Genomic DNA, 25,584 nt, shown 5'->3' on the forward strand with positions numbered 1-25,584 from the left:
ATTCCTCCTAAGCACCGTAATGCCTCTTTGGATACATACTGTCGTTTGGTTGAGAATGATGTAAAGGGTCTACTAAAAAATAAAAAAGAATATAAAGTGTACAATAACCTGACTAAAGAGGAAAGAATAGCTGTAATGGATCTGAGTAAGGACAATAGAATTGTGGTACGGCCTGCTGATAAGGGGGGAGCTGTTGTTTTGCAAAATGTTGTGGATTATGAAAATGAAATTAAAAGACAATTAAGTGATTTATACATTCTATGAGAGATTATCATCTGATCCCACTAATAGGTTGAAGAACGGAGTATATTCTCAATTAGAACATCACTTTAATAATGGTGAATTTGACAAAAATGCCTTTGAGTTTCTTAAGATTGAACATCCAGTGATCCCTGTAATTTATACACTCCCTAAAATCCACAAGGGCTTAGATACCCCTCTGAAGGGAAGACCTATTGTCAGTGGGATTGGTAGCCTAACGGAAAATATTTCTGCCTTCGTTGATTATTTTATTAAATCAGAAGTGGTTACCCTTCCTTCTTATATACATGATTCTATCGATTTTATCAATACACTAAAGACCTTTGATCATATTTCTGATAATTGTTTGTTGGCCATTTTTGATGTTCAGAGTTTGTACACAAATATTCCACATGATGGTGGCCTAGAAGCACTTCAGTATTTTCTATCTTTGAATAAGGCGGAGTCAAAACCTAGCACTGAGTGCATATTAGACTTGGCGAACATAGTTCTTACCAATAACTTCTTTCGCTTCCAAGATGAGTTTTATATACAAAAGAAAGGCACTGCCATGGTAAGCAAAATGGCCCCTAATTATGCTTGTTTATTTATGGGTCTTTTTGAGAATCAATTTGTGCTGCATCAGAGAAATCCATTTTACTCTAAGATCTTATTTTACAAGAGGTTTATTGACGATATTTTTCTGATTATTGATTGCACAGTGGATGTATTAAATGACTTTCAGGAGTATTTGAACTCTTGTAATGAACATTTAAAATTTACTCTGGAATATGATAAACAACGCATCAGTTTTCTGGATATCCAGATATATAAAGATGGTACGGTCTTAAAAACTGATCTTTTTCGCAAGCCTACAGATCGCAACACTATATTGCATGGGGATAGTTTTCATCCCAGGCCGTTGGTCAAAAGTCTCCCAATAAGTCAGTTTAATCGTGTACGCAGAATATGCAGCGATAACACATCTTACTCAAAGCAGGCTGCGGACTTGACAAAAAGATTCCTCAATAGAGGGTACAAACAAGATTGGGTTGATTCGGCAAAAGAACGTTTTGATCAGACAACGCAAGATGAGTGCCTTCGATCAAATAAACGCACAAAACCCCCAAACAAGTCTCCTTTATGCTGTGTAAAATACTCTCCACTTGTATCAGAATTTAGAAAATCTGTTTACAAACATTGGCACATTATTGATTCGGACCCCAAACTAATCAGAGTCTTCCCAGAAAAACCTAAGCTTATTTTTAAGCGTGCTTCTAACTTAAAAGACCATCTAGTTAAGAATGATATACGTCCACAACTTACAACTCCTTTTTTTAACATGCCAGAGGGTAATTATAGATGTGGAAGTTGTGCCCAGTGCTCGTATACGCATAAATGTAAAAATTTTAATCATCCACACACTGGTAAGACACTATCTATTCGCGGCACCATTACATGTAGTACCACACATGTTATTTATTTAATCAGTTGCCCATGTGGCTTATCATATGTCGGTAAAACAACGAGAGCGCTACGGACTAGGATCAGTGAGCACAGAAGCACCATCAGAACAGGAGAAGAACGTAGTCCGGTTGCTGCTCATTTTAAATTAGCTGGGCATAATGTCAGCGCCCTTAGATATATTGGGGTGGAGCGGGTCAACAAACCGTTTAGAGGAGGTGATCATGGTAAAAAGCTTATCCAACGGGAAATTTTTGGAATTACTATTTAAACACATTATCTCCTTATGGTCTTAATGAAGATTTTGACATAAAGCCATTCTTATGAGTACATTTGTGTTCGAGCCATGCTTACAATGAGTGCATTTGTGTTTCTGCATGTAGGCTATGTATGTTGATTGTTTTCTCCATACAACTGTTCCCTTAATTGAGTAATGAGTGGGGTTATTATGACTTGTAATTGTCACATGACTTGTATTTGTGTGTGTCTAATTAAGGTGATCACCTGTGTCTATTTAAAGGTGATTTCACTTCACATTGATATTAAGCCTGATGAAGACCTGAGGGTCGAAACGTTGCTTGTTTTTTAATAAATTATGGGAGTTAGCAGTGTTGCGGACATCACATTTCTTCACCTTGAGTATACTTGCAATAACTTAACTTCAAAATCAAACAAAGTTTTTAGTATATCTTTACTTTAGCACTACTTCCACACCATTTAAGTGGAATAAGCACAAACTTAGTTGTTCCAATTTAGCAGACTTTAAGTTTACCAGTTTAGTATACTAAAAGTAGAATTGCAGGGTACTTTTAATTAAGTACATAAATATGTAAATGTATTTTCAGTATACTCAGCATGAAATATATATATATTTATCACTAGGGAAAATCGCTATTAACCCAGCTCAGTTGAAGAAAACAGCAGCATGGCACACTGGAGGCCCTCTATCACACTGTTGGCACTTCACAGCAGTTAAAAGGCTGGCGGCTGTGTGTCCTGGAGCAAGATGATGGCAGTACTGCCACCTGAATGACCAGTTATATCAGCTGTGCTAACTTACTCCCTCTGCTATCCTAAAGCTCTCACCTTTTACACATCAAATATAAAAATGTTAAAAACACCTTTCAAATAGAGTGCAGTGCAGGTCGTCCTTCACTCTGCTCCAACCATCTGAATTCCCCTGCCCCACATCTATTATCATAACCATGACTTATTCATGCTTTCTCTATTTGTGCAAACATTTGCATAAATAGCTCCAGCCTGATCCTGTGAGCATGATGCAACAAAATGAGGAAACAAACAAACAAAAACGCCATTATTAGATTCTAGCTAGACTTGTGCGGTAAGTGATAACGGTGTTGAGTCATGCAGTTTGAGAGCGGCAGCTGAAATGAGAAGTGAGGGGTCAGTCGTAATGTAATTTCAGAGCTCATCAGTCGCACTGATGCCATTTACACAGGTGGGAGAGTGGATGAATGTGCCAAGCGCTTTATTGATACACATGGCTTGTGAAATGAGCAAGCCAGCCATTATTTTGGATTCTGCAAAATAGGGCTATGGATGTAGTCGTGATTTATAACTGCAATATGTTTTGTGTTGGATGAATACTATATAAATGGACAACAATAGCCATAATTTGAGAAACTATGACTGCCAGACCAGCAAATGGTCTCTAATAAAGTTTGGTGCTATGAGTTGGAACATTCTTTTCAACATTACTCAAAGAAGTGCTAAATAATGCAGAACTATTGTGCAATTAACATTCTTTCTTTAATAAAAAATGGTTTGTGCCAATCAAGTTTAAAATAGAAAATCTAGGAAATCTAGAACTTCATAATTTATTATATTATCACCAAATTAGTTTTAAATGTATAAATAACATAACATAATAAATAAATAATTAGAGTATATCTTCCCTGCTTTAAATATTCAATAATGTTTGAAAGACACTGATAATTGTTTAAACAAAAAATTATTTTATTCAGCGAGGATGTATTTATTTGTTCCAAAGTGTAATTTACAGGTGCTGGTCATTTAATTAGAATATCATCAAAAAGGTGATTTATTTCACTAATTCCATTCAAAAACTGAAACTTGTATATTATATTCATTCATTACACACACTGATATATTTCAAATGTTTATTTATTTTAATTTTGATTATTATAACTGACAACTAAGGAAAATCCCAAATTCAGTATCTCAGAAAATTATAATATTACTTAAGACCATGCAAATAAAATATTTTTAGAAATCTTGGCCAACTAAAAAGTATGAAAATGAAAAGTATGAGCATGTACAGCACTCAATACTTAGCTGGGGCTCCTTTTGACTGAATTACTGTAGCAATGCGGCTTAGCATGGAGTCGATCAATCTGTGGCACTGCTCAGGTGTTATGAGAGCCCAGGTTGCTCTAATAGTGGCCTTCATCTCTTCTGCATTCTTGGGTCTGGCATATCGCATCTTGCTCTTCACAATACCCCATTGATTTTCTATGGGGTTAAGGTCGGGCGAGTTTGCTGGCCAATTAAGAACAGGGATACCATGGTCCTTAAAGCAGGTACTGGAAACTTTGGCACTGTGTGCAGGTGCCAAGTCCTGTTGGAAAATGAAATCTGCATCTCCATAAAGTTGGTCAGCAGCAGGAAGCATGAAGTACTCTAAAACTTCCTGGTATATGGCTGCGTTGACCTTGGACCTCAGAAAACACAGTGGACCAACACCAACAGATGACATGGCACCCCAAACCATCACTGACTGTGGAAACTTTACACTGGATCTCAAGCAACGTGGATTGTGTGCCTCTCCTCTCTTCCTCCAGACTCTGGGTCCCTGATTTCCAAAGGAAATGCTAAATTTACTTTCATCAGAGAACATAACTTTGGACCGCTCAGCAGCAGTTCAGTCCTTTTTGAAGCGAGATGCTTCTGACGCTGACTGTTGTTCAAGAGTGGCTTGACACAAGGAATACGACAGTTGAAACCCATATCTTGCATACGTCTGTGCGTAGTGGTTCTTGAAGCACTGACTCCAGCTGCAGTCCACTCTTTGTGAATCTCCCCCACATTTTTGAATGGGTTTTGTTTCACAATCCTCTACAGGGTGCGGTTATCCCTATTGCTTGTACACTTTATTCTACCACATCTTTTCCCTTCGCCTCTCTATTAATGTGCTTGGACACAGAGCTCTGTGAACAGCCAGCCTCGTTTGCAATGACCTTTTGTGTCTTGCCCTCCTTGTGCAAGGTGTCAATGGTCGTCTTTTGGACAACAGTCAGCAGTCAGCAGTCTTCCCCGTGATTGTGTAGCCTACAGAACTAGACTGAGAGACCATTTAAAGGCTTTGCAGGTGTTTTGAAATAATTAGCTGATTAGAGTGTGGCACCAGGTGTCTTCAATATTGAACCTTTTCACAATATTCTAATTTTCTGAGATACTGAATTTGGGATTTTCAAAATTAATCATCAAAATTACATCAAAGCATAACATCAAAATTAAAAGAAATAAACATTTGAAATATATATGTATGTGTAATGAATGAATATAATATACAAGTTTCACTTTTTGAATGGAATTAATGAAATAAATCAACTTTTTGATGACATTCTAATTATATGACCAGCACTTATATAATATTATCAGCAATGGCTATTTATAACAATGGTTTTCTTATTAACTGTCTTCAAAAATCCTGAAAACAGAATAAAATGTCTCCGCACAGATACCCTGCGTCAACATTAATGTTAAAACGATCTGTAATGATGTAAGATTTCACAATATTGCTGGTTTTACTGTCTCATGCTCAAAAAAATAATTAACCTAAGAGAGGACAAGAGATTTAGAGAATTAGAAATCTTTCGGATCACAAACTTTTCAATGTTCTTTTTGAAATTGCATGCAACTTTCTATCATAGTAATGGTAGACAGAAATTCAAGGGAGAAAATGTTAATATACTGTATACACCCACACCACACATATCAAAGTGTGATGTATAGTTTCCGGAGAAGACAGAGACATATTAAACTTGTGGATTATGAAAAAGTTTGGCCTGTAAATAACAAATGTTAGTGCATACTGGGGTTTGAGTATGTGCTTTCGAGGATAAAAAGTGAAAGTACAACTTGTTCTCAGTTACTTAAATATGATAAAGAAACAGGACTTGGGGACACACTGGAAAATAAAAAATGAGATACATAAAAATGTTAGGATAGAGAAGAGACAGAAATCAGGCAGCTATTGATTGGGGGATGAATGTGGAGCCGTCAAAAGAGACAAAGGATGTTGAGGATAAGTAGCATAGAACAGGAGAGAGGGAGAGGAGTAGTGAAGGGGTGGAGGGGGGGGGGGCAGAGTCTGCTGCACTTGTGGAGCGAAAGGATTATGATTATAGACTCCACTGCTGATCTGAGTCTCCATCGAATGTGTGTATGTGTGTGGGTGTGTGTGTGTGTGTGTGTGTGTGTGTGTGTGTCACAATAATATCTGTGGTCTAAGAAATCAGCAACAGATTTTCAGCTTACAGGAGCAGCACCTGCACCCATTGCTTTCTCCATCACTGGAACATGTCCAAATTAGTCTCTGTGACACACAATCTGATCCCAGAACAGTATGTCTTTCTCCTACACAGTGGTTCAGATGTTCTTCCTCTCTTAAAGAGATAGTTCACCTAAAAATGAAAAATTCTGTCATTATTTATCCACCCCGTGTCATTCCAAACCTGTATTTTTCCATGGATTACAAAAGGAAAGGTGTAGCAGGATGTTCATTCTGCTCTTTTGCATACAATGAAAGCTTATAGTGACAAGGTATTGAAAGTTTGAAGCTCCAAGAAGCATCTTAAAAGTAATCTGTACTACAAAAGTAGTTTGTACAAAAAACACACACACATTTTAATTTATGATTTGAGATTTGAAAAAGGTAGTCTTAAAGATTTTGCTACGGTTTTCAAGAAATCGATGATTTGGTATAAAGTCATACACTGTAAAAGAAAACTGGTGTAGAAACAAGTTTCACTCAGAAATTGCTAGTAAATCTCAACAACAATTAAAAAAAAAAAAAAAAAAAAAAACTGGCAAGTAATTCACTGCCTGAAGAAACACAAAAATGTGAAATTCTGAAGAAATAAAACTGAACTAGAACACCCCCCCCCCCCCCAAAAAAAAAAAAAAGTAGTAGTAGTACTACATAGTACTTCTATGATACTTTTGTGCCAATTTAGAAGATTACAGGGATAGTTCACCCGAAAATAAAAATTCTGTCATTACTTACCTTCATGTTATTCCAAGCCTGTAAGACCTTTGTTAATTTTTGAAACAAAAATGAAGATATTATTGATGAAAACCGAGAGCTTTCTGTCCCTCCATAGTGTCATGAATGAGGTCTACAAACTTCCGTTTGTTCACCACCAGAGGTCATTATCCACCACATAGACTCACACTACACAAACTGTTCTACTCACCCTGGACTCCATTTCTAATAATTCTCTGCTTGGACACGTCATCAATTGCAATCACCTGTCTTTCATCAGATCTCATCATCAGTTCACAGCTGGCTCACATTAGAAGGACTTTAAAAGTAGCACACACTCTCTGACTTTTCTGGAGATTTAATGCTTAGCCTCCCTTTGTCTTGCCTTCTATGTTTCCTGTTTTTCATGTTATTGTGTTTTGATCTTGGACTATTTCCTTGTTTTTGATACTTTGCTGCCTACCCTGACCTTTGCCTGTTATCTGGATTACTCTTTTGCCTGGTCTCTGCTGTTGTTGTTTGCTGGTGTGTTGATCCTGCCTGTTTCTACTACGCTCTCTAAATTAAAGATTGCACTTAGATTCCCACTTCGTCATCATGACTCCTCCTATGCTACACATTGACAGCGATGCTTTTTGTTTTCTTTGTGCACTAAAATATTCTCGTAGCTTCATAACATTACGGTTGAACCACTGATGTCACATGTACTGTTTTAACAATGTCCTTACAACCTTTCTGGGCCTTGAACATTTCTGTTGAGTTGCCGTCTATGCAGGGTTAGAAAGATCTCGGATTTCATTAAATATATCTTAATTTGTGTTCCAAAGATGAACGAACATCTTGGATTTGGAATGACATGAGGGTGAGCAATTAATGACAGAATTTATATTTTTGGATGAGCTATCCATTTAACAGTCTCTGTTCCCTATCACTTTCACTGTATGGAAAAGAGGAGTGTGAGAAGTGTGAACGTTCCACTGAGGAAAGAAACCATTCAGAATGGCATGAGGTTGAGAAAATAAATACAGATTTTCATTTTAAGATGAATGATTCCCTTCACCCTTGACGGAACGCTGCTTATGAACACATTTCATAAGAAACCAATGACTTTCTTTGCAAATTCAGTCACGTCCAAGCAGAGCTTCAGTCAGACTGAATAATAGATCTGCAGTACCCCAGTCTGTCTCTTTATAAGCCTACCCCTCCTTCTCTTTTTCACCCATGTCCTCTTGTTTGCAGCATGATGCAGACAGATAAAAATTTACCACAAACAGACATGGAAAAGATTCCCTGCAACCAGCACACTCTCGCTCCTCAGAGACTCTCTGCAACTCCATAAGATGCATACATGAGGTAGTAATGACCGTGAATATAACCCATTACTGAATAAATGATTAGGCACATGTTTGTCATCAGCAATGGCACTATATCTATGACAACTAAATTATCCATCAATATAGAGCTGCAATCCAGCGATGCGTGAACAATTCATATGTCATCCAGCACAACGGCGGAGACGAGCGCATTTCTGTATAACTTTATTTATTTAGGCTTGAAGTGACTGCTCATGGCTTACCCAGTGATCTGAGAGTCTGAAAAGAAAAACACTTCACAATCACATTTACAACATGTTTGGACAATCTTAGTACTCTACAAGTTTCCCTTGACATAAAGACAATACAGAATTCAGCCGCATGCAGGACCCCAGAACAACCCAGCACATTTGGACCTGTGTACATATGACATCAGCAACCTTCATGCATCTGAAAAGACCTGACAGGAAGAGCCAGATTGATGGGAAAGAAAGACAAAGAGATGGTCCAAGCTAGCCCTTAGAAAGCATAAACATTATCATTTGTGAAACAGATGGGCAGCAGTTAAACAGATAATTATCTAATGTAGACCTGATGTGTGAGGAGAGGGATGTCTGAAAATGAGCGAAGGGCTAAAGAGAAGAAAGGAAAGATACATGGAGGGAAGAACTAGAAAGAGACAAACTGTTTTATTGAAGGGGAGGGGCTTATGGTAAGGGGGTGGGGTTTGATCTATAGAAGGAAGTAGGGCATGCTTGTAAATTGTCTTCATCGTCCACTTATTCCACATTTGTATAGTATAAAAATAAGGTACACTGTAAAAAAATGACCGTGAATTTAACGGTAAAAGACTGTAAAAATGCTACAGTACAAACCTGTTAAATGGTTAACGGTAAATTCATTAAACATTAAAATCATAAAACAGAAAATTTATAATTCAAGGCTAATGTTATTATAAGTTATTATATGTTATTATAAAGTATTATTAATAATTCTTTGTTTGTTTTTAAGGATTGCAATTGTTTAAATGTTGCCTATTTGGTTACCTGGAGAATATTAATGGAAAAGTGTATAATGCCCTTTTTTAAGTTATCTATTTCATACATATATATTTAATAAAATCTTAACTTGGATATGAATGTTCCTGAATACATATATATATATATATATATATATATATAGAGCCCTGATTGGTGCCTCTAAATGTAAGTATGGCAGAGTGACATCATCGGGTAATTGAAGAACCTTGAGCAACGGTCTGCATTCAGCACAGACACACAAACAGACACAGAAAAGGAGAGTGTATCCTTAGGGCATTCAACATCGCAGGCTTCAAGCAGTATCTACAAGACACACATACGGCTCAGGAACAGAAAATACACAAGCCAGATGCTTTTAAGAAAATGCAAAAAACTAAAGAAACTTAAACTTAAGTAAAAGGTACAAAATCATCAGCAAAGTAAAAAAAAACATGGATATGTTGCACACAAACCTTCAGACTCTGAGTTTTCTTTGAGGACGACTTGCTTCAGTGTGCAGCAGAAGATTTCATGACACTTAGCACGAAAAGGGGAGCCTTTACCCCTTATATCCGCAGAATGGATGGAATCCTGCCGCAACATAATGTACTCCTGGGTACCTGGGGCAGCATCATCCTGGACTGCGGTCGGGCCATAACAAAATGAACGCAGGGTTAGAAAGGGAGAGAGTGCTCAAAGCAACAAAACTAATTCAACACAATGAAAGAAATATGCAAAGAAAAGAGACAAAGCATAACTGATAACAACAAGGTCATAATAATAATAATAAGCAACAACAGTAACAAGATTAGCAGAACACAAAATAGCTTGATATACAGAAGAAAGAGAAGAAGAGAAGGTAAGAGACAAAGAAAAGCATAATACACAGTAGGACTGAGCGATACATCAAATACTTACAGTAATTTTCAATGATTTCATACTGTATAAAATTGTTTAATTACATTAATCTGCATATCATTATCATTTTAATGGACCTTTTAAAAACCAATTTCAAATTTCAAACAAATTTCAATTCAAAATCATTATTTACGTGAAAAACAAGGTGGAAAACATGCCATGATCATTTCAACTACACATTTAAATATATTATTATTTTTTTATTTCTTTCATTAAATATTTTTAAATCTAGTTTAATGCAAGAAGTAAACTACAACAAAAATGCAGAAAAAAATGCAGTTATAAATTAGTATTTTGTAGAAATGATTCTGATTATTAAAAGGGGAATTAATTCATTTAGAGGGTTCTGATTAAAATGGGGAAAAACACTTTAAAGGAAACATCAAGATAAACATTAAAATATTGTCAAAATCGGAAAAATAATGAAAAAATTACTTTGGTTATATCGCCCAGACCTAATACACACTATGTCACAATGATTGAAACAATATGACAGCAGTTAGTTAAGCAATGGGATCTAGGATAAGGTGGTAAATCATAGCAGGCAGGGCATTTGGAGCTCTTCTAGCACTAATCAACTTAAAGTGTTATATGGTTGTTCTGATGCATGAAAGGAAAACAAAAATATCTGAAATATCTGAAGTGTTTCAGAGGGTGATGAGCATGGTCTGAAGTACATAAATAGACAGAGTCCCCATGCAAACTTACTGTGTTGGGTGAAGACACATGAAGAGACTAAAGTGTTCAGTACTAGAGGAAGTCAATCCAGTAAAAGCATGCATCATCTTCCAGCACAGGCATCTTCTGCTTCACACATGCACATAGGAAGCACCTCAAACTATGGGACATTATTTACATAAAATGTTCACATATGAACAGCTGTCATTGTTCCAGGACTGATAATGAGCTTATGTAGCTGGACTCTCAAACAAGTTAAAATAGACTAAAGTAAAGCAATGACTAAATAGTTTGTGATCTTTTTCTATAATTTTTATCTTAAATATTCATTCTGACTGTGTCCATAAGAGCTCTAAGGCAGCTAAAAACAACCCAGGGTCAGGGTTCGGCTGGTTAGGATTCTGAGGGAAAAGCATCTTTCTTCATGGACTGTCATTAAAAATAGTGTGTAATTCTGATGTTATTTGAACTTGACTTCTGAATCTCTTGACACAAGCAGTCTAATGCTCACTACTTATTCAGGCACATGCTGTGAGAGGTTAATAGAGGGCTTCATTTCCTGGTGCTTGTACAGTCTACCTCGCCCTGAAATGAAATGTACTAATAAAGTTCACACTGCTGTTTTATAGCATCTCCTTTTTCCATTGTCATGATTTGAGGCCAAACACAACTACTGCCAGAGTGTTTAACAGCAGGGGTATTAAAACTCTTCCCCGTGCCTTGCTCCTTCACTCACTCACTCTCTCTCTCTCTCTCTCTCTCTCTATATATATATAATCTTTCAGACATGTTATTAAAGACAAAAACATGAATGGTGGTTATGAGAAGACCTGTCATCTTCTCCTGGTATGGTCTTCACTGGTAGATTAAAGTACACATAGAAACACTTGGGGACCAATTTACTAAGGTATGTATTGCAGGTGCACTGACAGCCACCTTCTATTTCAAGCCGTGAAATCTATTATATTGGAGATAGAAGTCTAAATTTCCATCTGGTGAAGGAAGTCAGATATGTGGCCTTTTTTACCTGACTTTTTATGATAAATTGAGCCATGCTGACTTTCAATTGTCAATATTTACTCTATTTAACCATCTAGTTTATTCATATTGTAGCCAAAATTACGAAAACTAGCACAAGACAATTATCATTATGGATAAGAGGAAAACAATTTAGTCAACAATATTGACAATATCTTTTAAATATTTCAAAATGTAAAAGATTTTCATCGTCAAATAGTTGATCAATCTAAAAAAATGAATAAAAACTTCTGTACACTTTAACAAAACAAGACACATAACAAGTAAAACATTTGTGTATGATAATGCTGGAATATGATAAAATTAAATAAAATGTTTTTGTATGAGAATGTTGGAATAAAATTCTTCATATAAGTAAATAAATAATTATACAGTATATTACTAATATGGCTAAAACTAGTAATAATAACTATTATTATTATTACATATTATTAATAATAAATGATTAAATAAAAACAATACAGTAAAACAAATAAATATAATAAAATAATTATATATACAGTACAGACCAAAGGTTTGGAAACATTACTATTTTTAATGTTTTTAAAAGAAGTTTCTTCTGCTCATCAAGCCTGCATTTATTTGATCAAAAATACAGAAAATATTTTTATATTGTGATATATTATTACAATTTAAAATAATTGTTTTTAAATTTATTATACTTTAAATTATCATTTATTTCTGTGATGCAAAGCTGAATTTTTTGGATCATTATCACATGATCCTTTAGAAATCATTCTAATATGATGATTCATTATCAAAGTTGGAAACAGTTCTGCTGCTTAATATTTTTTCAGAACATGTGATACTTTTTTAGGATACTTTGATGAATAAAAAGAAAAAAAAGAAGCTATGTTTTTAAAATATAAATATTTTGTAATAACAATATACACTACTGGTCAGTAATTTGGGGTCAGTAATTTTTCTTTCTTTCTTTATTTTAAATAAAATCAATACTTTTATTCAGCAAGGATGTGTTAAATTGATAAAAAGTGATAGTAAAGAAAATATATTATTAGAATATATATTATTAGAATTTTTTTATTTTGAATAAATGCAGTTCTTTTTTAACCTTTTATTCATCAAATATATTAGACAGCAGAACTGTTTCCAACACTCATAATAAATCAGAATATTAGAATGATTTCTAAATGATCATGTGATAGACTGGATGTTACAGGTGACACTGAAGGCTGGAGTAATGATGCTGAAAATTCAGCTTTGAAACACAGGAATAAATTTTTTTTTTTTAAGTATATTCAAATAGAAAACTATTATTTTAAGTTGTAATAATATTTCACAATATTACTGTTTTTTCTGTATTTTTGATCAAATAAATGCAGGCTTGATGAGCAGAAGAAACTTCTTTCAAAAACATTAAAAATAGTAATGTTTCCAAACTTTTGGTCTGTACTGTATATATATATATATATATATATATATATATATATATATATATATATATAAACACACACACACACACACATATAAATATATATATATACAGTGTACATGTAGATAGATTGTTACTTCAAGGCAAGTGCACATTCTCATAGGTTCTCATAATTATGCACTACATTTAGGCTATAGGTTCTTTTAATTTACACAACCTGAAGGGGAACAGTCCATTATTCCCTCCAGAACTCAGTCTCCTTTTGTCTCCAATGCACTTTGAAGGTCTTAGTCCATCAATGGTTATAAATAGCCATGTTAAAAGCAGCCCCATAAACCTCAATTAAAATGAGGGGCATATTTAGGACTGGACCGTGCTAAAAGAGCACTTTACGACTTAGAGCAAAACGATGTGCCAAACTGTGATAAAAAGTGCACAGATGGGTCTCAGGACGCCTGATGGATATACAGCCTGTCATAGCTCCACCCTCCCTATCAGCTGGGCCTTCAAAATGAACTGTCAGCCCATGGGGTGATGGGATATGATCTACAGCTCATGGCTCTGCAGCCACATCAGCCCTGCGCTGATGAATGTCCCTGTCCATGGTGCTGAAAGCCAGTCGCTCACACTCCAGAGAGGAACTTGATTGTAGAAAGGATTTAATGACACAGAGTGCATAACCTTCTGCTGTTTACATCCCCTTGCCCGCCTGAGTTGAAGGTATCATGTGTCATAAGTTGGATGCAAAATGACCCTTAATCAAGGGAGTCAATAAAAGTCAAAAACCAAATGATTGGTGATGGCTTAATCCATAATAGCCCAGAAGTGTACATGGGTTACAGTTACCCTGCATGTCAAAGATCAGAACAGTTCATTTGCAAGGGCCTCGATGCACAAAGGCTTCAAGGACAGGACTGACGCTATCAACTGCTCTGAATTATGACCCTGCTGCGGTTTGAACATTTAGGCCAAGAGCTCGCTGCAGATTGAGGTCACAAAGTTTAGCAGCAAGACAGATTTAGAGATGGACTGTCTCAGTTTGTACAATTAAAATTAGAGGAAGTCAGAAGCCATTTCAATCACTCTCATTTTGCACGAAATGCCAGTTAACCATCTGATGGAAACAAACATCGCCATCAGCTGCTCCAGCAGCCCTGGGGGAGCGTAAGCTTAAAATACCAGCACTTTAAATATCATGTGTATCTAAGACGAGACTACTTTTCGGTCTCTTGGGATGTTCTTCTAAGTTCCGCAGCCTTGAGGAAATGGATTTAATTTTTATTGCTGTGTCATTCCGAAGCTCTGTAAGCTGTGGTGAAATGGAGCTTTTCTTTATATCAGTAAACCTCTTTTATTCTCAACAAAGACAGAATCCATATTTTCCACAGCTTCAAATGCCTGAGAGCAGTCAACATTCTGCAGAAGGAGAAAAAGGCTAGTTTCAAAGTAGGTTTTTTTTTTAAATGATTTAACTGACCTGAACATTTTCTAACTCAATTTAAATCAGATAAAAACAGCTTTGAAACAAAAAAGTTTTTTTTTTTAATTATTATTATTATTATTATTATTATTATTGATACTTGGTACATAGTTCTTAGATAATATTATGTCTTAAATAACAGGTAGAGATTAATTAAAAATGCCAGATGCCAGCTTGACAATACAAACTGTAATTTCAATGTGAGCATATATATTTTAATTTAAAGTTTGCACAGACACTGAAACATAGAATATCAATATACAAAAAAAAACATCTAAATAACTTTAGATGTGTAAAAAAGGTTTATAAATAATAAAATATTTAATTTTATTTTGTTGTGGTTATAACAGCACAGCACAAACAAACTAATTACATTACTTTTAATAATTTATATAACATATATATATATTTCCTGGTTTATAAGGTAAAGTATTTAAAAGGTATTTAGCATTATATTAAGGCTTTTAAAAGTCACACATGTTTTTATAATTACTGTAGTCATTAATGACATAACATTAAAATAATAATCATAAATCTTTCAGCTCATGATGAATGTTGAAACAACATAAAAACAATACTTATTTGAAATCTTTGATATATATATATATATATATTTTTTTTTTTTTTAATGCCATCTTTTTACTAAGTACTATGAATTAAATGCTTTAATAATCATAAAAAAGCTCTTTTAACTAAACCCACAAATCACTTTCCTGTCACGCGTCCTCATCCAAGCAACACCCCACACCCTCTAACTCAGGAACACATGAGAGTGTAACAGAGTCATCTCACACCCTTCATCATCACCCCCACCTCACTGTCACATCAGCTCATTTAACACAACACAGACCACCTGATGCCTCCCTCCCACAGGAACACACAGTTATGACGCTCAGGCCATACCTGATTCTCCCAATGCCTCTGTCAAACACACATAGACATCTCAGCTACAGTACTCCCAGCCCATTCAGCCTGACTAACAGCTAATCAGAGGGCATCCAGAAATGGCCCTGAATGGGCTTTTATGACCCCTGCCACCTCCAAAGACAAATTTGCTTGAAATGGCCTTACGTCAGAGGTCCATAAAAGCAGGATGGATGGGGTAAAATGAGTCACAGTCCTGTCACTAAAGCCAGTCCTATATATATATATATATATATATATATATATATATATATATATATATATATATATATATATATATATACATATATACACACACACACACATAAACTTATATATATAAAAAAAACTTTATTTCTGAAATGTACAAACATGTTAATTAAAAACTACATTTGTATATTTTTTGTTGCCGAACAATGAATAGAACTACAAAATTGGTCTGTCACACCTACATGACTCATGCGGAGGAAAAGTAACACCTCCAGGTTCAATTTAAAATAGAAACAAGCATGAAGATGTTTGCAACAGCAAACCCGTAATAAGAACACCAGCGGTCATGAGGAACAGAACAACATCACTTTTGTTGTGAAGTGGTTCAAAAGATTCATTAAAAGAACTCAACTCAAAAATATTTTTTACTCCACACTAAATCAGTATCTGAGTAGAGAGTAACTTTGTATAGATACGTATTTGCACACATACTAAAATGTATATTCAGTAATAATTACAAAAATTTCTGTATGACTATAGACTTAATTTTTTGATGCAATAAGTGCAGATATATGCTCTCGGTGGACCACATCTATCCTATGACCAGATCACTGTTGTCACCTAATGATCACCAGAGATATGTTTATAGTTCCCCTTCGAGGGAACATCGAACTGCGTCGAACGACACTTTGGGGGAAGCCCCTCAGCGTAGCGCCTCTGAAGTATGAATGAAACTAAGCCAATCTTGATTGGTGTTGCGTCATGACGTAATGTGTGACGGCATATTCGGAAGCTATAAAAAGGACGCCGGCACACAACAGAGACAGCTTTCTGTTCTTCAGCAAGCGCTCTCTGTCTTGTTTGTCTTATTTGGTGTTGTATTTTCTAACAGTCACAAGCATTATTATGGTGAGCACAAGCAGTTTCACGAAGTGTGTGCATCCCTGACTGCGTTATATCACGGGTGGGGACACACACCGTATGTGTGTGCATTGTTTGGGAGTGCAGCATGCGTGAGCAGCTCTCGAGGGGGCTGCTTGCGAGGATTGTGAGAGATTGCCAATCCATGTGCTGCGCTCCCGCCTGGCCGTTTTCGGTGAGGATGGCCAGGCTCGCGAGCCCAACGCTCTTCATGGGGCTCGCAGATGGTTCTGGCGGGGGATCCCGAGACTGGCGAGGCACGCTCTCGCGATTCATCTTCCAGTTCCAATGCTCTCTCGCTTCGCGCAGAAGCCCACCCCACGGCTTCTTCCGCATGAGTGGAGAGACCGGTGTTTGAGCTGTCTGCTTCCGAGGAAGTAGACGTGCTCAGCATTGAAGGCGGGGATTATGGGGATGACTCGCCACCCCTAGTCCCCACATATGAGGAGCTGGTGGAGGTTGTCTCTCGTGCAGTGGTGCCGTCTTAATATCAGTTGGCCACATGAGAGACAGGAAACACTTATCAAAAGCAAGTTGGACGAGCGTTTCCTGCAGCACAGAGAGCAACCTCGTCATTGGGGTTTACCGTTCTTTCCCGATTTACACAACGAGTTGTGCAACGAGTTGTGTAAATTGTGGAACAAACCACACTTATCTCGCGTGTCCAACCCCCCTGTGCTAACTACAATAATACCTTTGGGGGGCGAGAGAACGGTTATGGGATGCTGCATTGGGTGGAACAGCCGCTTACAAAGCACCTATTTAGCCCCCGAGTCTGCATCATCCCTAAAAACCCCAGTGCTGCCCACTAAGCCGTGCTGATACATCTATGTTAGTGGGCAGGGTTTATATGGCTGCGGGTCGGGCTGGTGCTAGTCTGCATATACTGGTTGTACTGCAAGCGTACCAGGCCGACCTTCTTAACGATATTGATGAGGGTGAGGGTCCAACTCTGGGAATTATGGCGGAGTTGAGGAAGGTTCGCCTTCTGGCCTGTTTGGCGACTAGGTAAGTATAACGTCGTCGTCGACAGGTTTCAGGAGGCACAGAATAATCTGCAGCCTTCAGACAATACCTCCCTCGCCGCTCAAAGGCTAAGAGGCCTGCCCCAACCAGGCAGCCGTAGCCATCTGCCAGCTCCTCCACCTACAGACAGGTGCAAAAAGAGAGCTAAGCCTCAGGCTAAGCCTGGCGACCTGATGGCCGTCCTGCAGGCGAAGAAGGCTTCAACAAAGAGGTCCTAGCCAACCTAGGCCCTCTGCAGGCGGCCCCACCCGTGGGGGAGCGATCAAGGTCACCTCCTCCGTGGAGCCCGCAGGAAATCGATGTCGACTTCCCGCCGTTAAGTGCGCTTCGGGACGCATCGGTCTCCAGCGTACGCGCCCTGCAATGTGCGCCCCACAGGCTTGCGGCCAGGCAGCATTCGCCTCTGCACATCGAGAATCGTTTTCGGTCAAACCCTGTCGGAGATCCACTTCAGGGGGCCAAGAACGAATCCCGATTAATACCCGAGGCCAGCCTCGTTTGGTTCCCGCCCACCAAAGTTCAATGGGGTGGTCTGGACTGTAGTCAACCCAGAGCAGAGTCGGGTGTTGGAGCAAGAAGTAAACTCTCTGCTGGTAAAGGAGGCTATAGAACGTATTCCTCCTCCAGACAGGGAGTCCGGGTTCTACAGCCTCTACTTCTTAGTTCCCAAGAAGGATAGGGGGGATTCGTTTCTTTATTAGATCTCAGGCACTTGAATCGGTCTCTAAGGAGATTCAGGTTCAAGATGCTCACTATTCCCATCATCGTGAACCAAATTCAATCCGAGGATTGGTTTGTCATGATAGATCTGAAGGATGCATACTTCTACATTTCCATCCTTCCATCTCACAGGAAGTTCCTGAGGTTCGCCTTCGGGGGCAAGGATGCCATGGTACAGACGTGGCCAAGGCTGGACGGCCCTCCATGGGAGCTTCCCATCAGGAGGGACCTGCTGACACAGGCAGAGGGCTCAATACTTCACCCACGGCCCGAATTATGAAAACTGTGGGTCTGGCCCCTGAGGGGGCACAGTACCGAGAGGCCGGCCTGTCAGCAGGAGTAGTGGAGACCATACTCAGCTCTAGAGCTCCCTCCACAAGGAAATTGTACGGCCTAAAATGGAATGTTTTCACCGTCTGGTGCAGAGAGCGTGAGGTGGACCCAGTTAACTGCCCAGTGGCTTCAGTGCTTGAGTTCCGCGCTCCTCTGAGTGATGGGCCTCTGGGGAGACAGCCGTTGGTCCTACTCTTCCTCCGTGGGGCTTAGAGGATTAGACCTGCGGCTCGTACCAGGGTTCCCACTTGGGACCGGGCGGTGGTTCTCGGAGGGTTGGTTGAGGCCTGCTTCGTACCGCTGGAGTCGGCTGAGGCCTAGAACCTTTCCCTTAAGGTGGCTTTCTTGTTGGCCATTACTTCTCTGAGGAGGGTAGGAGATCTCCAGGCGCTCTCTATATCTGACGGACATCAAAGCCATCCTACTTCCTAGGCCAGGCTATTTGCCCAAGGTGCCGTCTAATGTGGCACAGCCTACGGTTCTGCAGGCTTTTCATCCTCCACCTCAAGTGACAGCGGGTGAGGAGAGACTTCACCTGCTCTGCCCTGTCAGAGCTCTGAAAATATATATCCAGAGGTCCTCCTCATGGCGGAAGTCAGACCAGTTGTTAGTTTGTTTCGGGTCGCCCAAGAAGGGGCTTCTTGCTTCCAAACAGACCATTAGCAACTGGATTGTCCAAGCTATATCTATGGCCTGCCAGGTGCGCAATTTGCCTCTACCTCTGGCCGTGAAGGCTCATTCTACCAGAGGCATGGCGTCCTCTAGAGCCCTCCTCTCAGGGGCCCCCATCCAGGAGGTCTGCGATGCAGCAGGATGAGCCACCCCTCACACATTTATTAGATTTTACAGCCTGGACATTCCATCGATACCTGGCACCCTTGTGCTCTCGTCCTAAGTGTGCCTGTGCGCAGCTTCACACTAGGACAGGCAGGGCTGGTTGTGGCATAGTGGGTACTCGTTCCCCCAAAGTGTCGTTCGACGCAGTTTGATGTTCCCCTCGAAGGGGAACGTCTCGGGTTACGACTGTAACCCTTGTTCCCCTCGAAGGGGAACGAGAACTGTGTCCCTTCGCCACACCTCCCCCTGCCTGGGAGCGCTTACTTCATCACAGAAGCTGTCTCTGTTGTGTGCCGGCATCCTTTTTATAGCTTCCGCATATGCCGTCAGCTATTACGTCATGACGCAACACCAATCAAGATTGGCTCAGTTTCATTCATACTTCAGAGGCTCTACGCTGAGGGGCTTCCCCCAAAGTGTCGTTCGACGCAGTTCTCGTTCCCCTTCAAGGGGGAACAAGGGTTACAGTCATAACCCGAGACGTTTTATGTCCATGTATGGAGATGTTCAAGTTTATCTGTGTTTTGACCAGCAAGAATCGTGCTTACTTATGTATTGACGTAATTAGTAATTAGACTTCTGTTAGGGTTAAATTTCTGGTGTTGTTAACTTGTACGCAGAGCGGCCTACAAACTCCATCGCGAGTTTTGAAGCTGGCTTCTGAGTGATGAAACTACGAACTATTTTTCTCCAGTAAATTCTTCTCTAATTGATTGCATCTATGACTCCTGGTCTTTGTTCATCATATCTGGTCCTTTGGTTTTAACTGTAAAATCCCCTGCAAACTAAGGATGAATTTATATTCAAGTACACAATAAATGAAAATTTTCTAATGCCAGTTCAACACCGACAAGCCATGTATTTAATTCACTGCCACTGCTGTGAATACACAAATGAATCACAACAAATATTCAATCAGCAGAGCAAGAGAACATCAGACACATCCCATTTGTGACTTAAAAAGGGTCTGGTGTTGGTTCTCTGGACCGACCTCAATTTTCTTCAGAAGTTTTAAAATTAACTTAGATGTGGAGATACTCACAATTTAAATTCAAACGTAAAGGTGCTGATATGTTTTAAAAGGGTGAACTTGCGCCTGCCCACATTCATTTATGATCATGAGTCACCTTGGCATACAAGCTTTAATATAAATACACTGCTTTAGGTCTTAATGAAAGCAGGTTGGCAAGTTTGCTTACATTTGTACTTAGAGAGTTTAAGCAAGAGATGCTGTTTAATACAACAGAACAAAATCATGTTCTTTGCTGAAAGCACAAAGACAGGTCACAGTAGGGTTGATTACATTATTAAGACTTTAAACACAAAGTCTAATTAGTTTTTGAGGTATTTACCCTCTCGTTATACAGTAACTCAGTCAGTAACACAATCCTTATAGCTCTTGTAGGACTTGCAGAAGGTGGACTGGATTAGATGCTGAGGTGGACTGAATCTCTCTGTCGCCTGGAGGCCATGTGGCTGACTAGCATGACATCTGACTTTGATTCTCATTCTCTGAACACTGCAGAAACTAAAAGTGCACATCCTCACACATAAACAAAACCATCTGACAAGTCCGACTTAGACCAGCATGCACTTCAAAGCGGTTATGGCTTTTTTAGATAAGAAGTATGGTAAAGTATACGGAGAACTTGGGTGATCAAAAAGCTGGAAAATTTTGATAATACTTTGTGATACTATGATGAATGAAGGAAAAAAATGTTCATATCCTACACAAAAACTGGCTAAAGCAGTTAATTTTACCTGTTTTTCTGAAAGTGCACAATAAATAAAGTTATTGTCTCCCAAATAAAGAATCAACTCTGTACAGCCTAAACGAGTCATTAGTAATCTGAATCCCTGTTCTGTGACGGCTACACATCACTATTTAACACATTTGCAAAACCAAAGGTGATATTAAATGAATTTATTTTTACCTTGAATGTAATTCTATTGTAGGAGACAATATTAGGAACCAGGGATGTTGTTAGGCCTATTTTAGGGGGGCTGAAGCTACCCCAAAATGTTCCTAACCCCCCCTAAATGATAATAAGAACAACAATAACAAATCAATTTGTCAACAACCATATCTTCATTCATATTTTGACGCAACAAATGATATACTGTATATCCATCTACAAAAAATAACCGAAAAGTCAGAAGTCGGACAGAAGTACAAAGAGTTGTTGTGCTATCAAGATGATGCACCACACCGTCTCGTTGCATTGGTGTGAACTGGCAGCTTTCAGAGCGTTGCAGACCACAGCGCTGCAGGTAACTGGAGGATTTATCTCATCTCGTCATTACTCTAGTTTGGTCTGAACTCGCTATGCACCCTCCCGCCCACACACACACCGAAACACACGCTAATGGTGAAAGGTAGATTGGTAAATGTCGTGATACAGAGTGATTGTGTTTAAATTGTGTTTAATTAATTGTTCAGTCTCTCTGACGGTGCTCAGAATCAGTCTCTCAGTGCAGGAATATAGAGAAATTATGACTTATTTTTAAACTGCAATGCTTAAAAGCATGTGCAAATGATACATTTTAGCGACCCCGTAGCACAGTAACGTCACATGAGTGTCTTACTCTACCAGATGACAAATTTCTACCATTATATGGATGGGCCGAATTTAAAAATGGCAGCCCATGGAGAGGCCACAAGGACTGACTTACTGCTTTCCACCTCAAGATCTCATTCAACAAGACTCCTCTTCACAGGAATGACAAACGACAAAGTACAGTCCATCACTGTCAAACAGATTGTTTCTCTGGCTCACTGTGTGTGTAGGTATGTAAAGAGATAGATAGATAGATAGATATAGATAGATAGATAGATCTGTACTGTTTTCTACCTTGCACAATTTTATGCATGGTTTTTGAGTATGAGACCATGTCATGCAACCTGTCCACGTTGGCATCTGTCTAATTTGGCTGTTTATACCAAGTGGCAGATGAATTTGCATCAAAACACTGTTAAGCTAATTAGACACACAACTTTTGATGTCAACAATAGAATATACAAGAAGCATTTTCTCCTCCATTTTGTTGACAAGCCTTTCAATTAGATGGTGAGTTGCATGTTTTTTTGCAGCTGAAAACCACTGCACACATCAATATGCATTTAAAGAATTAGCTCATTTGTGCAGTTTGTGTAACCAGAAAACTCCCTGATATGACATTATTGCTGTTATACTGTTGACAGTACAATGAATGTCCAGAATTATTTTTTTTAGAAAAGAGAAAATGGACTTAAGTGAACAGCTGGGGACTGCACTATATAGCCCCCAAAAGAGTTTCCTAGTTACTGATACAGGCTTGCATTTTGGTAACATCAAACATTAAGTTCCAAGTAAACACATTTTGGAACTGTAATGATTGTGTCTTTTATCCATAAAAACTTTGTGTTCTCAGTGTGTGCTTTCTGCTCAGCGCAGGGCTGCTGTGATTCCTCTGTGGTTTCTCACAGTCAGAACTGAATCATACGCATTAATGAAACTTCACTGTGGCCTCTTTTCACAACCTGAGAGGAAAGCCTCCAAAGATAATGTGAATAACAACAGCTCTCCAGACTGTTTTGACACTGGTCTCTCTCTGACAGGACCCTCAGAGCTGTTGACTGCTCTTGATGGTTTCTAAATGCACCAGACTACATATTCTAAGACACTGAAGTCAATCTTTCTCTCTGGTAAATAAGACCGTCTCTCTATCTCACATACACACAAAGCAAGTCATCTGCACTGAAGCTTAAAGCAAACAGATGTAAGAATTAAGTGGGATTAATGTTTTGGTGCACATTTACTGCAGTCGACAGCTGATAGAAGCTAATGAGATTCAGTACAATACTGGGCCTGTTAGAGGCTGATTAAATCATTCATTATGCGAATTAAAGTGATTAAAATATGAAAACATTCAGTACAGGCCATGGTAAATATATTATGTAGAAACTTTTACTATAAACCTTATGGAAATGATTGCATTGGGGATTTTGTGTTCACACTCAACTGTGTAAAGCATCAATCTTCCACAAAATTCATCGTATGTCAGTAGGACACATGCTTGCGGCTCTTCACAGAGCGTTATGTTATTCAGTACCACTGACTTCTTTCCTCTCTCCCTTTATATATCTAACTGCTTTCACTCCTCTTACATTTAGGAGGCTTCCCTCCGAGCTCATGTGTCTCAGAGCTGTAAGAGTGGGATTTCACATAACCCCAACTCACAGTGAGACACCACCTCTCCACACCAGACACCAGCTCCTCAAACGGCCTGCGGACTAAACCTCTATTCATTTATGTACAAGCACAATTTAAAGCCAACTGTGTCATCATTCAACCCTCTGAAAACCCTCTCATAGTGAAAACTGAAGCTGTTTCTGTATTTAATAAAAGTACACATTATGATTTTTTTTTTTTTTTTTTTACTATTCCCAGCTTCAGACAGCATGCCCACAGACATCCCACAGTCCATTCATTGACTGTCTGATGCATATTGCTTACAAATCAAGAAACTTGCTCTTTAAATTCTAGGGGCCAGATTTACTAACAGCTTGCGAAAGCACAAAACCTCTTTTGTCATTAAAATACTACTTTTGGGATACTAAAGACACGCAGTGAAGAATTAGTGCTGAAAAGGCATGGACAGTTATTTTTGCACCTCACCTTATTGAATATGTATTTTTAGGAGTTTTCCCTTTCAGAAATTTTCAAATTTATGAGAGGAGAGCATTAAAATATATCATGCAATGCAAATTATTAACATTTGCATTCGTCAAATTACTCTTATTTGTGCCATTATTTAACACACCCCAAAAAGCATGTCTTAAAGCATACAGGAACTTGCACTGCTCTTGGTGGATAGTGCTTGTCATTATGGAAATGATCTGGCTGCGCCCGTGTTCTTTAATATGCGCATTGTCAGTAAATCACACACAGAATTGCCCCTCCCATTGGCGCTTTTATGGAATTGTGCTGTAACTAATTTTCCCTGTTTAGTGAATTTGGCCTTAGATCTGGTAAACTCTAATCTATAAGGCCTTGTTGCCACTTCCCACAAACAAAACAAAAAAATAAAGTCCACCTGCAAAACAAAGTCATTTTAATAGATAACAGGTTAAAATAATGTTTTGAGAGAAAAAAAAAAAGATTTGTTATAGATGTTTGTTATAGGTTCTCATCAAAGTAAAGTAAGATCAAATAAAATAAAATAATTTTAAAATAACGAAAATAAAAAATAACCAATTTCTGTTAAAATTCGGTCAGGTGGCCTCTTTCTTTCTAAGTGGGCAGTTTTGAGGATAGCATATATAGCCATATGGGCCTCTTTTTAAATACATTTTACATGAACACACTAATAGGGTTTGCTATTTCTGGATCTCTTTCAATATAATGCTTTTATGAGTTGTGCTCTTTAAGGGATAGTTCACCCGAAAATGTAAAGTCTGTCTTTATTTGCTCTTCAAGTTCTAAACCTGTATGCCTTTCATGAGGTAAATGATAATAGAATTTAAATTTTTAGATGAACTATCCTTTTAAAATTCAGATATCTTCTGTTAGCTATTTTTTATTCATGGCAGCATCACTAAAGCTAAGCCACTTTCTCTGCTCTTGGTCTCATAGTACAAGGTTTTAAGAAAAGAATGTGTGTTTGTGATTCTTAATGTCAGTTCTGTTTACTCTTCCATCTGTGTGTGTGCGGAGCCTGAAAACAGAGACCGGAACTGAGGAGACTTGAGACTCCCTTGTGTCAATGTCGAGCTAACAGAGAGTAAATGGATAGTGAAAAGTACAAAGTGGAGGTTAGGAAGTAATAGATTTTTTTTTCAGAAGATGCAGTGAGTTAACGTC

At 38.4% G+C, this 25,584-nt stretch overlaps 1 protein-coding gene across 2 annotated transcripts in view; it reads right to left on the minus strand.

Moving 5' to 3' along the window:
* fgf13a (fibroblast growth factor 13a) overlaps window positions 1–25,584 on the minus strand; it is a 131,207-nt gene that overhangs the window by 61,711 nt on the left and 43,912 nt on the right. Inside the window, exon 3 of one of the 2 annotated variants that reach the window (XM_059515652.1) lies at window positions 9,758–9,925. The exons of the other annotated variant lie outside the window; for it this stretch is intronic. Within the exon in view, the coding sequence (XP_059371635.1) occupies window positions 9,758–9,925 (168 nt within the window). The remainder of the gene's footprint in view (window positions 1–9,757; window positions 9,926–25,584) is intronic. 2 annotated transcript variants of the gene reach the window in all.

Source organism: Carassius carassius, chromosome 29 (assembly GCF_963082965.1).
Source record: "Carassius carassius chromosome 29, fCarCar2.1, whole genome shotgun sequence".
NCBI lineage: Eukaryota > Metazoa > Chordata > Actinopteri > Cypriniformes > Cyprinidae > Carassius > Carassius carassius.